The sequence below is a fragment of the Aquarana catesbeiana genome, linkage group LG11 (genome assembly GCF_042186555.1).
Source record: "Aquarana catesbeiana isolate 2022-GZ linkage group LG11, ASM4218655v1, whole genome shotgun sequence".
In the NCBI taxonomy this organism is placed as follows: Eukaryota; Metazoa; Chordata; class Amphibia; order Anura; family Ranidae; genus Aquarana; species Aquarana catesbeiana.
The window spans coordinates 230,028,246-230,050,264 of record NC_133334.1 but is presented as its reverse complement, the minus strand read 5'-3'; the positions used below and the strand labels follow the sequence as shown (position 1 = coordinate 230,050,264).

The 22,019-nt window shown below is 41.9% G+C and overlaps 1 protein-coding gene across 1 annotated transcript; it reads right to left on the bottom strand.

The window, feature by feature from the left end:
* Positions 1 to 20,912, bottom strand: LOC141111738 (dynein axonemal assembly factor 1-like). Its single transcript, XM_073603879.1, has 6 exons — positions 20,827 to 20,912; positions 20,636 to 20,734; positions 16,902 to 16,986; positions 14,593 to 14,684; positions 7,532 to 7,753; positions 1 to 185 (listed from the first exon to the last, which is right to left on the bottom strand). Exons 2-6 carry the CDS (start codon positions 20,730 to 20,732, stop codon positions 1 to 3), a joined length of 681 nt encoding a protein of 226 aa, XP_073459980.1. The 5' UTR covers positions 20,733 to 20,734; positions 20,827 to 20,912.
* Positions 20,913 to 22,019: the final 1,107 nt, after the last annotated feature.

Genomic DNA, 22,019 nt, shown 5'->3' with positions numbered 1-22,019 from the left:
TTACTTTTCTGTACATACCAGATTCGGCATTTTCTCAAGGACATCAATTACAGCAGGATCATCTAACTTATTATGGGATAGATCTAGAACGCTGATACTAAGGCATTCTTGAAGGTGCTGTACATCATCCACAGATTGTAATCGGTTGTGTGCAATTTGCAAAGTTGACAAAACTTGGAGACAAGCTGAAATACAAATAAAAGGCTGTTAAATTCCTAAGATATGTCAAATATTGTAATCATCAATTGTAACCAATATGCATTCCAAGTTTTTATAGATCCGCCTTCGTCTTAGACAATGCATGTATTCTTTGTGCTTAAAGTAGATCTAAACCCCAACTGTATCCTAAAAAACTATTATGTTTTATTGTTTTATAATATACTGTTTACACCTTTTTCATCCCAACATTGCTGATCTCCTGCAGCCACTCCTTTTCTACAATCACTTGCTCAAGCACTGCACAGATGTGAACTACATCCATAGGAAACTATGTTAAATGGACTGTAGTGTGTTTCTGCATAACTGAAAATGCGCTAAAAAATGCATATGTGTGAACCAGGCCTTAGGCCACATGACAGCCTACATCATCCAGATTGCTTGTCAGTGGTCTCAGTGGTCTGGTTGGTAAAGTGGTTGTAAAGTCTTAAGGTTTTCACCTTAATGTATTCTATGGATTGGGGTGAAAAACCTTTTTTGCTGCTGCTGTCCCCAGAGCCCCCCTTTTACTTACATGTGCCCGATCCGTTCCAGCGTTAGGCATGAGCCCCCATCTTTCTCATCATTAGACAGATTGATAGCAGCAGAGCCATTGGCTCCCACTGCTGTCAATCAAATCCAGTGACAGGGCAGCGGGGCCAAGTCCCACTGTGTGTCAATGGATGCAGCAGTGGGACTCGGAAGTACGTCCACATGGGTGCCCCCAAGGAAAGCGGCTCTCCGTGGGGGCACCCTATGGAGGGGAGGAGCTAAGAGCTCTGGCAGGTGGACCCCAGAAGAGAAGGATCAGGGCTGCTCTGTGCAAAACCCTTGTACAGAGCAGGTAAGTATAGGCATAACATTTATGCTTTAAACTTCCCCAAAGAAACCAAAAGCATTAGCAGCACTTCACACAAATAATTTGAATGGTCCCAAAAAATTATCATAATACACCATGTGAGTCCTATATGGTTCACATCAGGTTGAGTGGGATATGGTGTTACAGGTATACTTCTTCATAGGTCCGGTCACCACACCTCGTGGAATACCGCTCCCTGCGGCTGTTGAACTCACCAGATCTCAAAGTAAAATACGTCTTAAGCTCAGTGCAAATTGCATATAGGAATCCTCCTCTCATCAGAAGATCACAAGATAAAAGATTGTTAAAAGCATGGAAACAGTGGGTCACACGTCAAACTGCATGTACACGCTCACCGCTCCTCGGAATGGCTAATCGCGGTGATTCTAAAGTTGAGCTGTACACTCATTGACTGACCCAGTAAGCCTTATTCTAGGCTTACCTATAGGTACAACGTATAAAGGAAGGGTTACAACCTGTTTAAGGCATATTTTACTTTGAGATCTGGTTCAACATCCACAGGGAGCAGTATTCCATGAGGTGTGGTGACGGGACCTATGAAGTATACCTGTATACCTAAGGAATCACATGGTGTATTATGATCATTTTTTGGGACTATTCAAATTATGTGTGTGAAGCGCTTCTAATACAGTATATAGTTACATAGTAGGTGAGGCTGAAAAAAGACACAAGTCCCTCAAGTCCAACCTATGTGTGTGATTATATGTCAGTATTACATTGTATATCCCTGTATGTTGCAGTCGTTCAGGTGCTTATCGAATCATTTTTTTGAAACCATCAATGCCCCCCCCGCTGAAACCAACGCATGTGGAAGGGAATTCCACATCCTTGCTGCTCCTTTGCCTCGTACACACGATCTGACTTTCGAATGGAAAATGTTGGATTTGAGCTTGTCTGAAAGTCCGACCGTGTGTATGCTCCATGGAACATTTGTTGGTGTTCTCAAATTTTCCGTCAACAAAACTTTGTTGTCGGACTTTTCGATCGTGTGTACACAAGTCTGTCGCACAAGTCTGTCGCACAAAAGTTCACGCATGCTCGGAATCAAGTACGAGCCGGAAGCGCTCGGTCTTGTAAAACTAACGTTCGGAATGGAGATATCACAAGACTATTGAACTTCCTTTTTATCGTCTTGTATGTCACCACGTTCGTAAATTGTTGGCCAACATTTGTGTGACCGTGTGTATGCAAGACAAGTTGGAGCCAACAACCTTCGAACAAAAATCCACGGTTTTGTTGTCGGAAAGTCCAATTGTGTGTACGGGGCATTACTGTAAAGAACCCTCTACGCAGTTTAAGGTTAAACCCCTTTTCTTCTAATTTTAATGAGTGGCCACTTGTCTTATTAAACTGCCTTCCGCGAAAAAGTTTTAACCCTGTGGGGTCACCAGTATGGTATTTGTAAATTGAAATCATATCCCCTCTCTTCTCCAGAGAGAATAAGTTCAGTGCTCGCAACCTTTCTTCATAACTAATATCCTCCAGACCCTTTATTAGCTTTGTTGCCCTTCTTTGTACTCGCTCCATTTCCAGTACATCTTTCTTGAGGACTGGTGCCCAGAACTGGACAGCATACTCCAGGTTAGGCTGGACCAGAGTCTTGTAGAGTAGGAGAATTATCGTTTTATCTCTGGAGTTAATCCTCTTTTTAAATGCATGCCAATATTCTGTTTACTTTGTTAGCAGCAGCTTGGAATTGCAGGTCATTGCTGAGCCTATCATTTACTAGGACCCCCAGGTCCTTTTCCATTCTAGATTTCTCCCAGAGGTTCACCCCCTATTGAGTAGATTACATTCATATTTTTGCCACCCAATTGCATTATTTTACATTTTTTCTACATTAAACCTCATTTGCCATGTAGTTGCCCACCCCAATAATTTGTCCAGATCTTCTTGCAAGGTTTCCACATCCTGCGGAGAAGTTAATGCCCTGATTAGCTTAGTGTCGTCCGCAAATACAGAGATTGAACTGTTTACCCCATCCTCCAGGTAGTTTATGAACAAATTGAACAGGATTGGTCCCAGCACAGAACCCTGGGGGACCCCCACTTCCCACCCCTGACCATTCCCAGTATTCCTCATTTATCACCACCCTCTGAACTCGCCCTTGTAGCCAGGTTTTTAATCCATGTACTCACCCTATGGTCCATGGCAACAGACCTTACTTTGTACAGTAAACATTTATGGGGAACTGTGTGAAATGCTTTTGCAAAATCCAGATATACCACGTCTACGGGCCTTCCTTTGTCTAGATGGCAGCTCACCTCCTCATAGAAGGTTAATAGATTGGTTTGGCAAGAACGATTCTTCAGGACTCCATGCCGATTACTGCTACTGATACCGTTTTCATTACCAAAATCTTGTATATAGTACCTTATCCCCTCCAAGAGCTTGCATACTATTGATGTTAGGCTAACTGGTCTGTAATTCCCAGGGATGTATTTTGGCTCTTTAAATATTGGTGCTACATTGGCTTTTCCCCAATCAGCTGGTACCATTCCAGTCAGTAAAAATTAGGAACAATGGTCTGGCAATTACTTGAGTTCCCTAAGTACCCTCAGGTGCAAGCCATCTGGTGATTTATTAATGTTAGGTTTCCCAAGTCTATTTCTTATTCTGTCCTCTGTTAGCCATGAGGGTGCTTCCTGTGGTGTATCAGGAGGACAAACACTGTAGTTTTGGTTACTGAAGCCCCCTCTCCCCCGATTCCCTCGTGAAGACTGAGGAGAAGAATAAATTAAATACCTTCGCCATCTCTCCTTTCTTTGTAACCAGATGTCCTTCCTCATTCTTTATGGGGTCAATATGTTCTGTCCTCTCTTTTTTACTGTTTATATAAAATTTCTTGGGATTTTCTTTGCTCTCTTCTGCCATGTGTCTTTCCAGTTCTATCTTAGCAGCCCAAATTGCACCCTTATATATCTTGTTGCATTCTTTGTAAAGTCTGAATGCTGATGATGATCCCTCAGCCTTGTATTTTTTGATGGCCTTCTCCTTTGCTTTTATATGCATTTTTATATTGGAGTTAAGCCATCCACAACTTTTGTTCACTCTTTTAAATTTAATTTCCCAATGGAATGCACTGGCTAATGCCTTTATTTAATATTCTCTTAAAGCAAACCCATCTCTCCTCCATGTTCTTTGTTTCTAAGATTTTATCCCAATTTATATCTTCTAATGCTTTTGGTTTCTTTGGGGAAGTTAAAGCATATATTTTATGTTGTTGAATTTTTATAGTAGCTGCTGTTTGAGCATTGGATTATCAATTGTAATATATGAATGCTAGGGGAAAGTGAATCTTTGCAAGTTATTGTGATTTTTTTTTTTATTTCATATTTTAAGTATAGCCATGTTTGTTATTTTTATGGGAAAAAAGTGATTCTTTACAAACCCTTTAAAAGATACCTCCCTCCCTGTAGTCCCCAGCACTAGAGTGAGGTGTCATCGTCATGGCACTAGAGTGAGTGGATCTTGTTGATTTTATAGTAGTGTTATTTACTTATTATTTGATTTACTTGAGTGTTCACAATAGCCGAGTAGGGGTAATAACTTTGAGACACAAAAAGTGTTGCTCAGCATTTTTTAATTTAGTTCAGCTGATGTGGGAGCACACTATAGTGTAAGCAGCAACTTAATAAAAGTCAAGTCTTTACTAGCAGTTTTGCAAAGAAAATAATTCCACTTATTGTGGAAGCAGCAGCAGTCAGCATGCAAATGCATCCACCGCATAACACTCACTCCTGATTTGTATTCATGGATCTGCAACTTTAAAGAAGTAATACTACTAAAGCCGTATCAAAGTATTGTTTTTAAAACTACTTGAACTCCAGGACGTGCAGTCCTCAAACGGCAGGTACATCACCAGAATATGACCTTCCTCTCACCAGGCACAGCTTGTAGAAAAGAGAAGATTTCAGTAAGTCATGCGACAGAAACTTTGAAGACATTTTTAGGCTACAAAATGCTAAAAACTTCCTAAACATTTTACCTGATCCTGGAACAGCAGGCAGGAGTGTAAGGCATCATGTACACTACAGTTCCTAAACTTGAATTTAGGAGCATTTTTTTTGTTGAGTTGTTGAGTTGAGGTTACAGACAGTTTTTTGAAAGCAGCAAAAATTGCGTTCAGGACTGTAGTTTACCGGCATTTCAAATGCCAAATGCTTGTAACCGAGCTAAACTGCGTTTATTCAAGTTTGCCTTTATAAGCATTTTTAAAAGGGGAAAACATTTCTGATACTTTTTGAACATACAAAAATGTTGAAAAAACACAAATTTCACCACATGCTGTTGCCTGCATCAATGGGTGAGTCCAGTAGCAACGAACTCTGCAATCTCATGCAATTTTCTATGTCTTCAGAGCATCAGCAACAGAAACATCAGGAGCATTTCCTCACACATGCTGGGATCCATAGTGAAGACACAAATAGGACATCTACCTACAAGCACACTTCTCTCTCTGCTGCTGCTCTTTCTTCTCTCACAGAATGGCTGAAATGGGTAATAATTTACTTGTTTTTCATGCATTGTGGGCATTTGGGGGGGTTCTCCTGAGGTTATCTTTAACCACTTCCCGCCCGGCCTATAGCAGAACGACGACCGGGAAGTGGTTCTGTTATCCTGACTTGGCGTCATATGACGTCCAGCAAGAAAATATGCTGGCGCGCAGTGCGACGAGTGCGGCGTGTCTAGTCAAATCAGTGCCACCTCATCAGTGCCTGTCAGTGAAGGAGAAAACGAATTTTTATAACCGAAACGAATTTCAGTCTTTTTTAGTTTGTTTAGCAAAAAATAAAAACTAAAAAAAAAATAAAGTGGTGATCAAATACCTCCAAAAGAAAGCTCTTTTTGTAGGAAGAAAATGCTAAAAATTTCGTTTGGGTACAGTGTAGCATGACTGCGCAATTGTCATTCAAATTACGACAGTACTGAAAGCTGCAAATTGTCCTGGGCAGGAAGGGGCGAAAGTGCCTGGTATTGAAGTGGTTAAAAAATGCTTCTAACCTCAAACGCTCATAACCACTGCTAAACTTGCATAAACTGGGTATGTAAAAGCTGTAAAACTGATGCTTTTCAACGTCTGTTTCCAACTGTCAAATTTCCAGCGCTCAGAAAAGGATTTAAACTGCCCTGTGTACATGAGCCCTTATGCTGACAATTCAGGATAATTCATTCTGCAGTTGGCGTTTAATTTAGTTGTAAATTGTAACATTTTAGAACATTGAATTTTATGGATTATGGCTTTTCATTTTTTTGGTTAGGTTTTTGTCCATTATCATTCCTCCCTAGACTAGAAAGCCAAGTGTAGTTTGTTAAATACTTTCTGTGGGCAATATAGACACATTTTAAATATAATACTTAAATTTAACGTGTATGGAGAAACACTTTTTTCTTACCAGGGCTGGGTTAAAACTTAAAATGGATGCAAATGACAGCAGGGAATGAATCAGGCCCGAGTTTTTGCCTGATTTCAGACCTGAAACTGAGCCAAAGACGCGCAGGACCCCTGTGCAAATCGCTCCGCAGCTGCCCCGGAGATGTGTGAACCAGCTCCAAACAGAGCCGGTCACAATCTCCTGTCATGGGAATTGGATGCGGGGGAAATCCGCATCCAGTTTGCATAAGTCTGAACCCAGCCTTAATCAAGTTATTATTGCCATCTGTGTCAGTGCTGGAGAAATTTACCCCAAACTTGTCCTTTTGATCACCATCACCAAGAAAGAAAGAGGACAATACTTAATGGGTGTACACTTTCCATGTTATACTTATATATTTACACAGAGCTCCTCTTCTCTGGTCCCTCTGGCCCCTCCCTCCTGTCGAATGCCTTCACAGCAAGCAAGTTGCTATAGGGGCACCCTAGCCGAGTCACAGCTCCCTGGGTCCATTCAGACATGCAGTCCCGATTCAGCCCTGCCCCCTCTTCTGATTGGCTAACTGACTTTGAATGACAGCAGCGGGAGCCAATGGCGCCGCTGCAGTGTCTCAGCCAATCAGGAGGAGAGTCTCGGACGGCCGAAGAATTTGTGCACATAGCTGGAGAAAGATGGGGCTCAGGTTAGTATTAGGTATTAGGGGTGTTGGGGAAGCTGCTGCACACAGAAGGTTTTTTTATTTGAATGCATAGAACGCATTAAAGATAAAAAACCTTCTGGCTTTACAACCCCTTTAAGTTGGAAATTTTCCCTAATTTCTTGTTGCAATTCCAGGACCAGGAGTGAAGGACAATTTCCCTAGTGGGACACTATTGCCCAAAAAGCGACATGGGTTTTAACCCTTCCCAAATCTATCCACGACTAAAAAAAAAAAAAAATATGGCTTTACATACACTTTAAGAGGTCCTTTTTGTGTAAAAATAAATACATGACTAAATAAATCACTGAGCCCCAGACATTGGGGCTACACAATCTAATTTCTCACTTTTTACTGGTACATGCACTGCTTGAAGCTACTTACACAGGTTTTCTATTGTCCTGATGCAGTTGTTTGAAAGATTAAGTGAGTCAAGTTTCTGCAAGTGTTCAAGATTCTCAATTTTATTGATAAGGTTCTGGTGCAAGAAGAGGCAACGTAACTCTGTCTGAGCATCCAGATTCTCTATCTTCTGCAGACCATTAGATTCCAGCCAAAGACATTTCAAGCCTGTATACTCCTCAAGATTCTCAACACGCATAAATCCTTAAAACCAACAAAAGAAAAAAAAAAAAATGTCTTCAATACAAATGCAATAGAAAATGACAAATGCACAGTAAAAAAAAAACAATATACAGTATACATTTACTCCAGGATACCTTTCCAGAAGAATAATGCATGCTAATAGACTTAATAGAGAGATGGCAAGTATTATGGCCAGAGGTGAAATTTTAATTTGTAAAAAAGCTGGCCTGCTTATTTTAAAAAATATATTAGAAACGGGTCCTAAAAGAAACTAAATATGTTAGAGCTTTTTAATAAATGGGTGATGTTTGTAGTTTCTGGTAGGCAATGATGTTGAGACATCGGAATCATCTAATAAGTATATATTTTTATTATATATATTACATACATGTACACACACACACACACACACACACACATACACACACACACACAGTGGGGACGGAAAGTATTGACACCCCCTTAAATTTTTCACTCTTTGTTATATTGCAGCCATTTGCTAAAATCATTTAAGTTCATTTTTTTCCTCATTAATGTACACACAGCACCCCATATTGACAGAAAAACACAGAATTGTTGACATTTTAAAAAAAAGAAAAACTGAAATATCACATGGTTCTAAGTATTCAGACCCTTTGCTGTGACACTCATATATTTAACTTAGGTGCTGTCCATTTCTTCTGATCATCCTTGAGATGGTTCTACACCTTCATTTGAGTCCAGCTGTGTTTGATTATACTGATTGGACTTGATTAGGAAAGTCACACACCTGTCTACACAAGACCTTACAGCTCACAGTGCATGTCAGAGCAAATGAGAATCATGAGGTCAAAAGGAACTGCCCTGAAGAGCTCAGAGACAGAATTGTGGCAAGGCACAGATCTGGCCAAGGTTACAAAAAAATTTCTGCTGCACTTAAGGCTCCTAAGAGCACAGTGGCCTCCATAATCCTTAAATGGAAGACGTTTGGGACGACCAGAACCCTTCCTAGAGCTGGCCGTCCGGCCAAACTGAGCTATTGGGGGAGAAGAGCCTTGGTGAGAGAGGTAAAGAAGAACCCAAAGATCACCGTGGCTGAGCTCCAGAGATGCAGTCGGGAGATGGGATAAAGTTGTAGAAAGTCAACCATCACTGCAGCCCTCCACCAGTCGAGGCTTTATGGCAGAGTGGCCTGATGGAAGCCTCTCCTCTGTGCAAGGCACATGAAAGCCTGCATGGAGTTTGCTAAAAAAACACCTGAAGGACTCCAAGATGGTGAGAAATAAGATTCTTTGGTCTGATGAGACCAAGATAGAACTTTTTGGCCTTAATTCTAAGCGGTATGTGTGGAGAAAACCAGGCACTGCTCATCACCTGTCCAATACAGTCCCAACAGTGAAGCATGGTGGTGGCAGCATTATGCTGTGGGGGGTGTTTTTCAGCTGCAGGGACAGGACGACTGGTTGCAATCGAGGGAAAGATGAATGCTGCCAAGTACAGGGATATCTTGGACGAGAGTGCTCAGGACCTCAGACTGGGCCAAAGGTTTACCTTCCAACAATACAATGACCCAAAGTACACAGTTAAAATAACAAAGGATTGGCTTCACAACAACTCCGTGACTGTTCTTGAACGGCCCAGCCAGAGCCCTGACTTAAACCCAATTGAGCATCTCTGGAGAGACCTAAAAATGGCTGTCCACCAACGTTTACCATCCAACCTGACAGAACTGGAGAGGATCTGCAAGGAGGAATGGCAGAGGATCCCCAAATCCAGGTGTGAAAAACTTGTTGCATCTTTCCCAAAAAGACTCATGGCTGTATTAGATCAAAAGGGTGATTCTACTAAATACTGAGCAAAGGGTCTGAATACTTAGGACCATGTGATATTTCCGTTTTTCTTTTTTAATAAATCTGCAAAAATGTCAACAATTCTGTGTTTTTCTGTCAATATGGGGTGCTGTGTGTATATTAATAAGGAAAAAAAATGAACTTAAATAATTTTAGCAAATGGCTGCAATATAACAAAGAGTGAAAAATTGAAGGGGGTCTGAATACTTTCCGTCCCCACTGATTTTATATATATATATATTTTCTAGTCACCCCAGTTCCAGTCATCAAATTCCTCCACCAGCATGCAGATGCTCTGTGTACATTCACAAACCTATAATAAATGGCAGTGAGTGGTGGGGTGTTGCAAAGGGAAATGATTTCACTTTTATTTAAGCAATATAGCACTCCCAGTGCTAGCCCTGAATGAAGGCCCCGAGTGCAAGCGCCTTTTAACATTTCAGTAAAGCATTTTATAAAATCGACTAGACTGAAGTTTTCCCAATTATCTATCTCAAAGCAGCTAAATGGGCTGAGGTCCAAACATTTAGACAATATTTTTATAACCATAAGATGAGAGATGTAAGCATGAGTTAAAAAAAAAATCTTGATCACTTAGTGCTTACTAAATGGCTTTTCATTTATTCTGCTTGTACGTCTTTATTTGACTCCTGCAAAAATATTCTCCCAAAGTTTTCAAACAATGGTACAGATGTTTCTTTTGACCATCACCTTCAAGTTCAAGTCAATTTTTCACTACTAGCAATCAAACAAGGACCAATTTGCAAAATTGTGCTTAGCAACCTGGTGGCTCTACAAGTTATAAGTGCATAAATTTCAACAAATATCTATTAAAAAGGGAAAGTGTAATCAATAAATAAATTCAAAAATAAATAATCATAAAGTGCAACTGATAGTGCATGTGTAATTCCAAATATAAAAAAAAAAAAAAAGTTAATCGAAAAATATGTATATGCAGTCCATTCATAAGAAATATAAAGTTCCATCACAGAACATCCAAAGTGCACCAACCTCCAAAAAAATATCATACGTGAAAGAAAAGGAAAAAATGGACTCCACCACCAGATAGTAGTAGTTACCAGAGCAGTTGGACCATAGATTATAATGGCCAGGCATGCATGCATTTTCACTTAGGGGTGTACTCACTTTTGTTGCCAGCAGTTTAGAAATAAATGGCTGTGTGTTGAGTTATTTTGAGGGGGACAACAAATTTACACTGTTATACAAGCTGTACACTCACTATTTTACATTGTAGCAAAGGGGGTTATTTACAAAAGGCAAATCCACTTTGCACAGCAAGTGCATTTGAAAGTGCACTTGGAAGTGCAGTCGCTCTAAATCTAAGGGGTAGATCTGAAATGAGGGGAAGCTCTGCTGATTTTATCATCCAATCATGTGCCTGCAAAAATGCTGTTTTTTAATTCTCCTTGCATGTCCCCCTCGGATCTACAGCGACTTTATTGTTAAACCTGGTGGCTCTGATGAAAAAGGGTTCCAACTCAGAAATACATCGGTATGTACATCCGTGTGTCAGCTCGTGGAGACTTTACACTGTCGAGGGGATGATGTTGGATTTACTTTACAGGTAACAGATAAGTTTGTTTTTTTCTTTACTTATGGGTGTTTTCAACCTCTGATGTAATAAAACTGAGGTTCACTTCACTCTGTTTGTAAAGCACTACTGGTATTTAATAGCCAGTATCTCCAGGTGGTTACATATTTGTTTAGTTTCACAGTTATCTGCCCCAGTTGGTTTGAACAGCTACAATGGTTGGCTTGGCCCTGCTCCTTTTGTCTTACTACTGGATAACAAAACGGCACATTATAACGATGGGCCAACAGCGAGCTGCAGAGTGTAGGGCAAAGGTCTCAACTACCTAGAGGTCCTTGCCATACCAGTGGCACTTTATCATATTTAATAGATTTTCAGGTTTTACTTTGGAAAGCTGACCACCAATAAGTAAAAAGCTTTTGTATACAAAAGCAACTTGGAGGACTCTCTGTACATTTACAAACGTATTATGAAGTAGCAAGAAGTAGCAGAAACTACACACTTTTCTCAGGCCCGCATTGACAGCACCAATATTACGTGGATGCAGTACAGTCACGCTCTCTCTATAGTACAACTTTCTTACACTGTGAAGATCCTAAAGGTTTCAAGCAGAAGCTTACAGTATATCCAGTCCAGACAAAATTATTTCCAGAAAATCCCAACATTCCAACACTCTGTGTACTGGTTTTACGTGGTTTAGATGTATCATACTAAAACACTTGAACCTTACTATAGATTTTGACCAATTGTGTACTTTACAGACTATATGAGATACATTCTTGCAACCACTTTTAAATTTTACCATTTACAGCAGATGATTCAATTCTTGAGATACAACTATATGTCCTAAAAATATATTTTTTTTTCCACAATGCCAATTTTTTTGGTGACCATATTGTTCTGTCATATAACCTTAATTTCTAATTTAAAATAGGTCACCCAACACAAAACTCTCTTGATAAAACTCCGGAAGCGAGTCACAGGCTCAGAACTATCCTTGTAGAAATCGTATGCCTGGTGCACTATTCTATGCAAAGGAAAAAGATTCCAGATGAGCCCTTATGGAAATGTCCATGAAAATGTTACACAACACTTCATTGCTTTTATCAGGGATACCCTAGGCATGAGAATCTTGTTTACTGCCTTAAAATTTTTATTTTTTATTTTTATTTCAGGTACTTATATAGCGCCATCAATTTACGCAGCGCTTTACATATACATTGTACATTCACATCAGTCCCTACCCTCAAGGAGCTTACAATCTAAGGTCCCTAACTCACATTCATACATACTATGGACAATTTAGACAGGATCCAATTAACCTACCAGCATGTCTTTTGGAGTGTGGGAGGAAACCGGAGTACCCGGAGGAAACCCACGCAGGCACAGGGAGAACATGCAAACTCCAGGCAGGTAGTGTCGTGGTTGGGATTCGACCCAGCGACCCTTTTTACGGCTAGGCGAAAGCGCTACCCGCTACAACACTGTGCCGCCCAAAATGGTTCTTTGCAGTCCCCCAGCCCCTCTTATACCTACCTGAGCCCATTCTCGAACAGCCAATGACGAGGAAGTGGGGGCAGCTCTGAGTCTCACTGTCTGTGTCAATAGACGCAGACAGAGAGGCTTGGGAGCGAGCCTGCACACTGTACTTGGCGGGTAGGGGAGGAGCCAGGAGCTCCAGCGTGGGACCCAAGAAAAGGAGGATAAGGGCTGCTCTCTGCAAAACTATTGTATTATAAGTATAATATGTTTTAAAGTGATTCTAAACATACTTTTTTAAATCTCCAGGTAGATGAAAACCCAGCTTCTATCCAGCCCTTTACAATTATGCCTTGTACTTCATCCATTTCACCTTTAAAATTAACTACTCACCGGAGAGAAAACTCGACATCTAAAAGTTGCAATGGCTAATAAACAGTTAATAAATTAACCATATCAATTGACACAGACAAACTTGAGGTCATCATATGAATGAGTGACTTGTATAGCGCTACCTATGCAAACTGAATCACCTCAGGGCGCTTTTTGCTGCCAGTGTCCATCTGCAGTATAGCGCGGTCCTTTGCCCCATGGGTTCCTGACACGCTTACAAACACATACACATACAACATACACATATTTGGCCAATTTTTCGACAGGATCTAATTAACCTACCAGCATGTCTTTAGAGTGTGGGAGGAAACCGGAGTACCCGGAGGAAACCCACGCAGGCACAGGGAGAACATGCAAACTCCAGACAGATGGTGTCGTGATCGGGATTTGAACCAGCGACCCTATTGCTGCTAGGTGAATGTGCTAACTACTACACCACTGTGCTGCCCCTGCATATGCACTGTGCTTCCCCATCATATGCACTTGCCGGGCACGTATTTCTAACAAGCCGTTTCACTATAATAATATAGCCATATGAAAACAATTTAGGGCCTGTGTAGACAGGCTTTTGTTTATGTCTGAACTGCTTCTTAAAGTCAATGGTGAATACAGGTCAGAAGGAGGTTAACTGTAGCGGTCAACAAACTGTGAACGATCACAGAAGCGTAGGAAACTAAATCTGAAATGCAGGCTGAATGCACCTGAAAGCAAGCTGCATTTGCTCATAGACAATAGCCTTCACCATATGCCATCATCATTATTTGTGTCGTTTAGGGTCCATTCACACCGCAATGTATGCATTAAAATGGCTGTAAAGGAAATTTAAAAAAAAATTAAATAACAAACATATGTATACATACCTGCTCTGTGCAATAGAATTGCACAGAGAGGCCCAGATCCTCCTCTTCTCAGCCCCCCCCCCCCCCTGCTGGTGCTTCTGGCTCCTCCTCTCTTGCTGGTGCCCCCAATAGGAAACCGATTCCCATGGGGGCATTTGTGCGGGCTCACTCCCGAACCCCCAAAAACCCAGAGGTGATTAAATACCACCAAAATAAAGCTCTAATTGTGTGAAAAATATGATATACATTTTCTTTGGGTACAGCGTTGCATGACACACAATTACCAGTTAAAGTAGCGCAGAAAAAAAATGGCCTGCTCATGAAGGGGGTAAAATCCTCCGGAGCTGAAGTGGTTAAACTCCACTAAGCTTTAACTGTGCAGAAAACTTCAACTATTTTGACTCTGATGTTTGTGTGTTGCGTTTACATATGTGGTGTTGCAGTGCACTGGGAAAAAAAAAAATAGTGCCGATTCTACTTTTTTCTTCTGCACAGGGCTGCGTACATCATTGCAACGCACCGGTGTGCACTGCTCTTATTGAATTACATTCTTTTTTCAATGTATATGCACTAGTATGTGTTGATCAATGCAGGTCAGCAATCTGGTGTGAATGGACCCTTTGAACCAAGTTTACCTATGACTCAATCCTTTCTGCAGCCCTCCAGTTATTGTTCCCTTGTCTTTAAATCAAGGCCTATTTCATTACGGTTGTACTGCTTAAAATATTTTTAGAAATATTTAATAACTTGATTAATTATATCACTTACCTTTATAATGTAAATATAGAGTGTCATTTAGATATGGAGTCATATACAGCTTTTGCCGCTTGCACAGATCCCGCAGGTACTTTTTGGTTAATCTAAGACAAGAAATCGGTATAAATGATTTGTATTCATGTAATGTGTCATAAAATAAATTAGTTAACAACAATCCTATGGCGTCCAATCAAAAATCTAATTTAATTGCCCTGAGGACTCAATTTACAGAGGCCCAATTTACAGTTCACCTCAGTAGCATTGCCGATTTAGCTGAACCCATATGAAAGGTTTGTAAACTGTGAAGACTTCTGCAAGCTTCATATCGAAAGCGGACTACAGACATTGGAGGGCAATCAGATTGTGCCAGGGCAAAGATTTATTTTTAGACTGTCACATAATCATGACCTCTACACCCAGGGTCTTGCCTACAGGGGCTGGAGTAGGGGCAACGTCAGACATACCTGAAAAAAAAAAAAAGTGGACTAGCAGTTGATAGAAGAATAGAAATCAGGCTGGTTACAAAACTTGTTTCAACCCAACTTTCCCCCTAATAGTTGGTATCATTCTTTTGCTCTCCCAGTCTCCATTAATAGAAACTTGGAAGATAGGTCAAGGATGGTCAGATCATGTCTACCTTAAAAGATCTATTGGTCCTATTCAAGCATCAATCTGATAAAGCGCACCTCAGACTTTGAGTTGTTCAGGTTTCTGAATAAGTCAACAATCTTGACTCATTTTCTTTAAGGTTATTTTTTGGACTCTGTACTTACTGGCAGCCATCGCAAGAGTAAAAAAAAAAAAAGCAAAAATTGCATATCTATCTAGTCACAGTGCTGCACCTTGTCACTGTGTCAGAAGAGTTAGATGCCATCATCCAGGGTTCCAACTTATGCAGGTTGAGGGGTTTTGGGATGTCTGTCCTGAGTGGAGAAAACAGGTTTTGCAGTTTGGGTCCACATTTAACAGGAAACCAGCATGCCCATTGTGCACAGCCCTTTTAGTCATGGGGCTGTCTATGGTTCAAGGCTTCTTCCTCTGGAGATAAGCTGCTGCAGGAGCAGTGTGTTAGAACATGCACTGGAAGAGTGTCTTCTGGTTTCACAAAGGTGATTTAATCTGACCAGGCCATCGCCTGAAGAGGTACCAAGACTGTGTAAGTAGGCAGGAGCCTGTGCAGCCCAAGTTGGGCAGTCCGTTTGTCATAAAGCTGAATGTGATAATGTAGTGAGTTGGTGCAGAGACAGGCTTAGGGACTACAGAGATCAAATAGCCAAGAGGCTGAAAATTTTCTGTTTAGTCATTGTGATGCTGAAAACCCCTTGACTGAGTCTCTGAATTTTATCTTTAAATAAAAGTTGACAGAAATTCTTGAAATCAACTTCACTGACCGGACTGAAGTTGATTAAAAGCATTAAAAATTGAATGGACCCCTGTGTATATTGGCTGAAATTCAGGCAACACCAAATTAGAAGCTGCAAGTTCTGCATGCTAATAAAGGAGGACAAAAAAAGTTCTGAGGGCCTTGGCTTTGTCAAGGGAAATAAAATCATTCCAGTGGGAAAATCTATGCTGGCCAATCAACCTATCCTTATCCTAAGCAGGTCAACCAGTGAACATTTTTCAGGTTCAAGAAGGAAACTACAAACACATGACCATTCACCGGTCCAAATGTAAACAGCCAGATTAAGTGAATGTTCTCTTATATCTGTAGGCACCTTTAGTGCACAGTATAATTAGAAAGAAGTGACCTATTTTTGCATCCTGGATGTGAAGCTTTGCAGTATGAATGTAGTTCATTCTTTGACGGGTGTGACGGGAGAGCCCGTGGAACCCAAAATCCCTTGGAGAGGTTGGGAAACCCGTTTCAGCTCCCCATGCACCTCCTATGTCTAAGTCACCCTGTGTCTCTAATAGAGGTACAGGGTGAACGAGAAATCCAGTCTGATCTGTACTAATCAGACTTACTGTACAACCACACGTTATGCTACCATATTTTATATAGTATATTGTCTCATACTGTTGGGGACTCTTTGCTGGGTCGTTTGGGGTATGGCTGTATTCCATTGTCCTATTGTGTCTGTCTGCCTTGGATATTATGGGATGTGTAAGTGTGTTTGCTTTGAGGAGAGAGGGGGTGGGGGATTCCTCCAACAGCTCTCCCTACTGATTGGACAGTTTTCTCCCGTCCGGAATGCAAAGGGGGTTTGTCCCGGTTGGAATATCTGAAATCTATATTCAGACTGCAAGGAAGCGGTATATGATGGAAGCACTCAAGCAGAGTGTGGGACGTTTCATTACAACAGGGTTATCATAATTACCTGGGGCCACTGTCCTTATCATTCTCCATCTTGATTTGTGTTGATGTTTTTTCTGAAATCTGATCTCCGCATTCTATTGAGGTAGCTTGAAAAAAAAAAAAAAAAATGACGAATGATAAATGGAAAGTTTTATTCTCAGGGGGAAACAGTTATTATTCTAGGCCAGGGTAGTCAAACTCATTTTCATTGTGGGCCATATCAGCATTATGGTTGCCTTTAAAGGGCCAGTTAGATCTGTAAGACTATACAAATATAACCAGATTTTTTTTTCTCAGAAAATAGATGTAGGAACTCAACCAGCTCCCCCCCACTGAAACGCATCAAACGATTGGACACAGCTGATCACATGGTTAAGAGCCTATGTCATAGGCTCTTTACCTAGATCAGAGATGCAGTGTGTCTGACTGACACACCACACCACCGATCACTGCGCTGCACGCCCCCACAAGCGTACGCTAGTGGCTGATCCTGCTGGATGTCATATGACGCCCAGTCAGTATAATGAGACCACTTTCCGGCCGTAATTTTGCTATATGGCGGGTGGGAAGTGGTTAAAGTGGTTGTAAAGGCACAAGGTAAAAAACCTCCTGTGTGCATCAGCCCCCGAGCCCCCTCTCAATCCAGCAATGTCCACAAAATCCTTCCCTCTCTGGTGACTCGCACTCCTGATTGGCTTTTGCCAGCAATGGGAGCCGATGGCTCCCGTTGCTGTCAATCACACCCAGTGAGCCATTTGGGAGATTGAGGGGACAGGGCCGAGCCACGGCTCCAGGTGTGAATCGACACACACAGCTGCGGTTCAGGAGCGCACCTGCTTGGGCACCCTCAGAGAAAACTGCTTCCTGTGGGGGCTCCGGGCAAGAGGGAGGAGCTAGCGTGGGACCTGAGAAGAGGAGGATCCGGGCTGCTCTGTGCACAACCATTGCGCAGAGCAGGCAAGTATAATGTTTTTTTTTTTTTTTAATAACAAAAGGACTTTAAAGTGGTTTTAAACCCTTACATACCACTTTTGCCTACAATAAGGCTTACCTGTACGTACTGGAAATATCTCCTAAACCTTAGGAGATATTTATCATACGCGCTTTCACCGACGTCATCAGCGCATACGCTCTAAAGAAAGGGCATGATCATGTTGTTTCTATTGGGCTTGTGCCGTGATCGTCGGCTCCCGCGCGCATGTGACGTCATGCAACTCCAGCCACTCACAGAGCCAGAGTCCACACCCCCCGGAAGGAAGAAGGGTGAAGATGGATGCAGCCACCAGTGGGGACATCGCAGGCTTAGTTTGCAGGTAAGTGCAACATAATAGGCTTCAATAACATGGCCGTAAAAATGTTGCTGATGTCATAATACATGTGTTTTCTAGGAGAAAAGTTCCTGTGTAATAATCAGTAAAATACTTGTGTATAGATGCATTTAAACCCGTAAAGACTTCAGCCCCAGAAGATTTTACCCCCTTCCTGACCAGAGCACTTTTTGCGATTCGGCACTGCGTCGCTTTAACTGACAATTGCGCGGTCGTGCGACGTTGCACCCAAACAAAATTGACGTCCTTTTTTTCCCTACAAATAGAACTTTCTTTTGGTTGTTTTTGATCACCTCTGCGGTTTTTATTTTTTGTGCAATAAAAAAAAAAAAGAGTGACAATTTTGAAAAAAAAAAAAAAAAAAAACACACATTATTTTTTACTTTTTGCTATAATAAATATCCCCCAAAAATATTTTTTTTCCTCAGTTTAGGCCGATATGTATTCTTCTACATATTTTTTGTAAAAAAAATTAAAAAAAAAAATCGCAATAAATGTATCTTGATTGGTTTGCGCAAAAGTTATAGCATCTACAAAATAGGGGATATTTTTATGGCATTTTTATTATTCATTTTTTTTTTTTTTACTAGTAATGGCAGCGATCTGATTTTTAATCGGGACTGCGACATTATGGCAGACACGTCGGACAATTTTGACACATTTTTGGTGGGACCATTGGCATTTATACAGCGATCAGTGCTATAAAAATGCATTGATTACTGTAAAAATGTCACTGGCAGGAAAAGGGGTTAACACTAGGGGGCGATCAAGGGGTTAATTGTGTTCCCTAGGTGTGTTCTAACTGAAGAGGGGATGGGACTGTGTAGGAGAAGAACGCGACCGCCGGGCACTCGCATCGGCTCCATGGGCGAGCAGGGGGCACGCGTGCGCCCCTAGTGGACAAAAAGGGAACCGACGTAACATAACGGCGGCTGGTCGGCAAGCGGTTAAAGATATGTATGCATATATAAAACTTGATGTAACTTAAAGCAGTGTCCCACCCAAACAAAAAAAAAAAGAATTTAAAAGCCAGCAGCTACACATACTGCAGTTGCTGGCTTTTAATAATAGGACACTTACCTGTCCTGGAGTCCCGCGATGTTGGCACCGCAGCTGTTTCCATCAGCTGATGGGTGCTGCCACCACCATTGCGGGTAGGGGAACCTGGCAGTGTAGCCTTACGGCTTCACGCTGGGAACCCTACTGCGCATGCGCAAGGCCCCGCTCCTCTCTCCTACTGGCCCGGCGACGGAGAGGAGGAGGGAGCCCTGGGGTCATGTCACGGGCCGCGGCTGGACTCCCGGAAGTGGGAACAGGATACCTGTCAAAGATATCAGGTATCCTGTCCACCCCCCCGAAAGGTTCCAATTGTGGCACCGGAGGGGGAGACAAATGAGTGGAAGTTGCACTTTTGGGTGGAACTCCGCTTTAATTTACATTCCTACAAATGCGTATACATGTAAATCACATGTTCTTAGGTGCAGATTTTTGGATTCTGTGTTATGGATCTGACCGCAGCTCATGTTTACTGCCCTGTGTAAATGTCTTCATTAAAAACAATGCAGATCAGATCCGCAATTCTAAAACACTTGTATATGAGCTTGTTTATAGCCATGGAAATGATCCCTTATGCCGCGTACACACGATCGGACATTGATCGCACATTCCGACAACAAAATCCATGGATTTTTTCCGAAAGATGTTGGCTCAAACTTGTCTTGCATACACACGGTCACACAAATCTTGTCTGAAATTCTGATCACCAAGAACGCGGTGACGTACAAGGCATATGACGAGCTGAGAAAAATGAAGTTCAATAGTCAGTGCGGCTCTTCTGCCTGATTCCGAGCATGCATGGAACTTTGTGCGTCGGAATTGTGTACACACGATCGGAATTTAAATGGATTTTGTTGTTGGAAAATTTGAGAATCAGCTCTCAAATTTTGTGTGATGGAAATTCCGATGGAAAATGTCTGATGGAGCCTACACACGGTCGGAATTTCCAACAACAAGCTCCCATCGAACATTTGCCATTGAAAAATCTGACCGTGTGTGCGGGGCATTGGTCTTTTTTTTTTTTTTTTTTTTTTTTTTTTACGAATCTGATCTGCATTGTTTTGAATGGAAACAATCACAAAGGGACATAAACATGAGCTGCGTTCCGATCCGTAATCCAGTGTCTGAGGTCATGTGTATACATGTATGCCAGATTCAGGTATTGGGTGAATAAAAGAGAATTTTATGTATTTACTGATCATTACATGGGAACTTTTTATGTTAGAAAAAAAAATCTGCGTAATAATATCAGCAAACTCTTTCTAGCTGTGTGAATGTAGCCCGATATGTTGTGTGCTGGTAATACAATCAGTAATTAGGTGTGCTGGACTACAAATACCAGCATGGCCTGAGAGCAGCTGATGCACCTTACCTGGAGTGATGTCCCGGTGCTGGCCATGTGGGGGCGCCCCAGGTTGGGGTCCCTCCTCCTCACCTGTACGTTCTCCCGCACACAGCTGCATTATCATTTCTGAAAAGAAAAGTACATTCACCTCGCTCTATAAATAGAGCTGCTGCGACTAACAGGAGGATAAGAAACGGGAATATAAACCGCACACAGACCGCTCACCGCTTCCACAGCCACCGAGCACCGTCCAGGGAAAGCAGCGCGTCCACAGTCACCATAGAAACGAGCAACCCCCAGGACCCAGAATGCAGCGCGGCCTTAAAACTTCCCCGCCTCCCGCAGGATCTATGTGCTGCTTAATATGGGCGCCAGGGGGCGGAAGTGTGTTGTGTCTGCACCATGATCATAATATACAGGGGAATGAAGGAGCGGGTCACCTGCTGCCTCCCAGCGGGGAGGAGCAGCAACTGCAGAGATCCATACTGTTCATTGTTGGAAAAAGTTCTTCTGTTCTTTATCTGTTCTAAAACCACACCTCCCAACATTTTTAAGATGGGAATGAGGAACAGCTACTAGCAAACGTATGTAGGCATAGGACACGCCCCCTGCCACTCCCTCTTAAAGGAGAATCACAAGGGCTTTTTTTAACCAGTATTTTTCCTTTATATTGGCTTTTAACATTTACAAATGCAGTAATTTAGAAATTGGATGAACGGTTTAGCAATGGGAAACACTTTTTGAAAGTTAAAAGTGCATTTTATATACAACTATATAGATCAGACCAAAATGAGGGACAAATGGGAAGGAAAGAGGGACAGAGGGACATTACTCCAAATCAGGGACAGTCCCTCGAAATCAGGGGACAGTTGGGAGCTATGTAAAACCACAACCCCTCACTGTCCCTCTCAGAACCCATAGTGTAATATACTCAGTGGCACCTGGTGCTCAAACTTTTTGTGGGGGGGCGCAAACAAACTGAAAAATGTAACCGTTAGTAATGCAGGACTGTAAGTAGCCATTTATCAGGTGATTATGTATCATTACCGATGCCCATTATTGCCCATCAATTGCTGCCTCACTGTGCCCATCATATGCAGCCTCACTGTGCCCATCACAGTAGGCCAATCACATCCACATTTCAAGTAAAAGAAAATAAAACCACTTAACATAGGTGTCCTCATCAGAGCCCCCTTTTACATCAGATGTGCCAATCAGAGTCCCCCATAACAGCATCTGCTCCCCTTTTCATCAGGTTTGCCAATCAGAGTCCCCCTTTACAACAGGCGTCCCCATCAGCATCCCCCTGTAAATCAGATTTCATCATCAGAGTCCCTCTTTACATCTGGTGTCCCCATCAGAGTTTCCCTTTACATCAGATGTCCCCATCAGAGTCCCTCTTTACATCAGA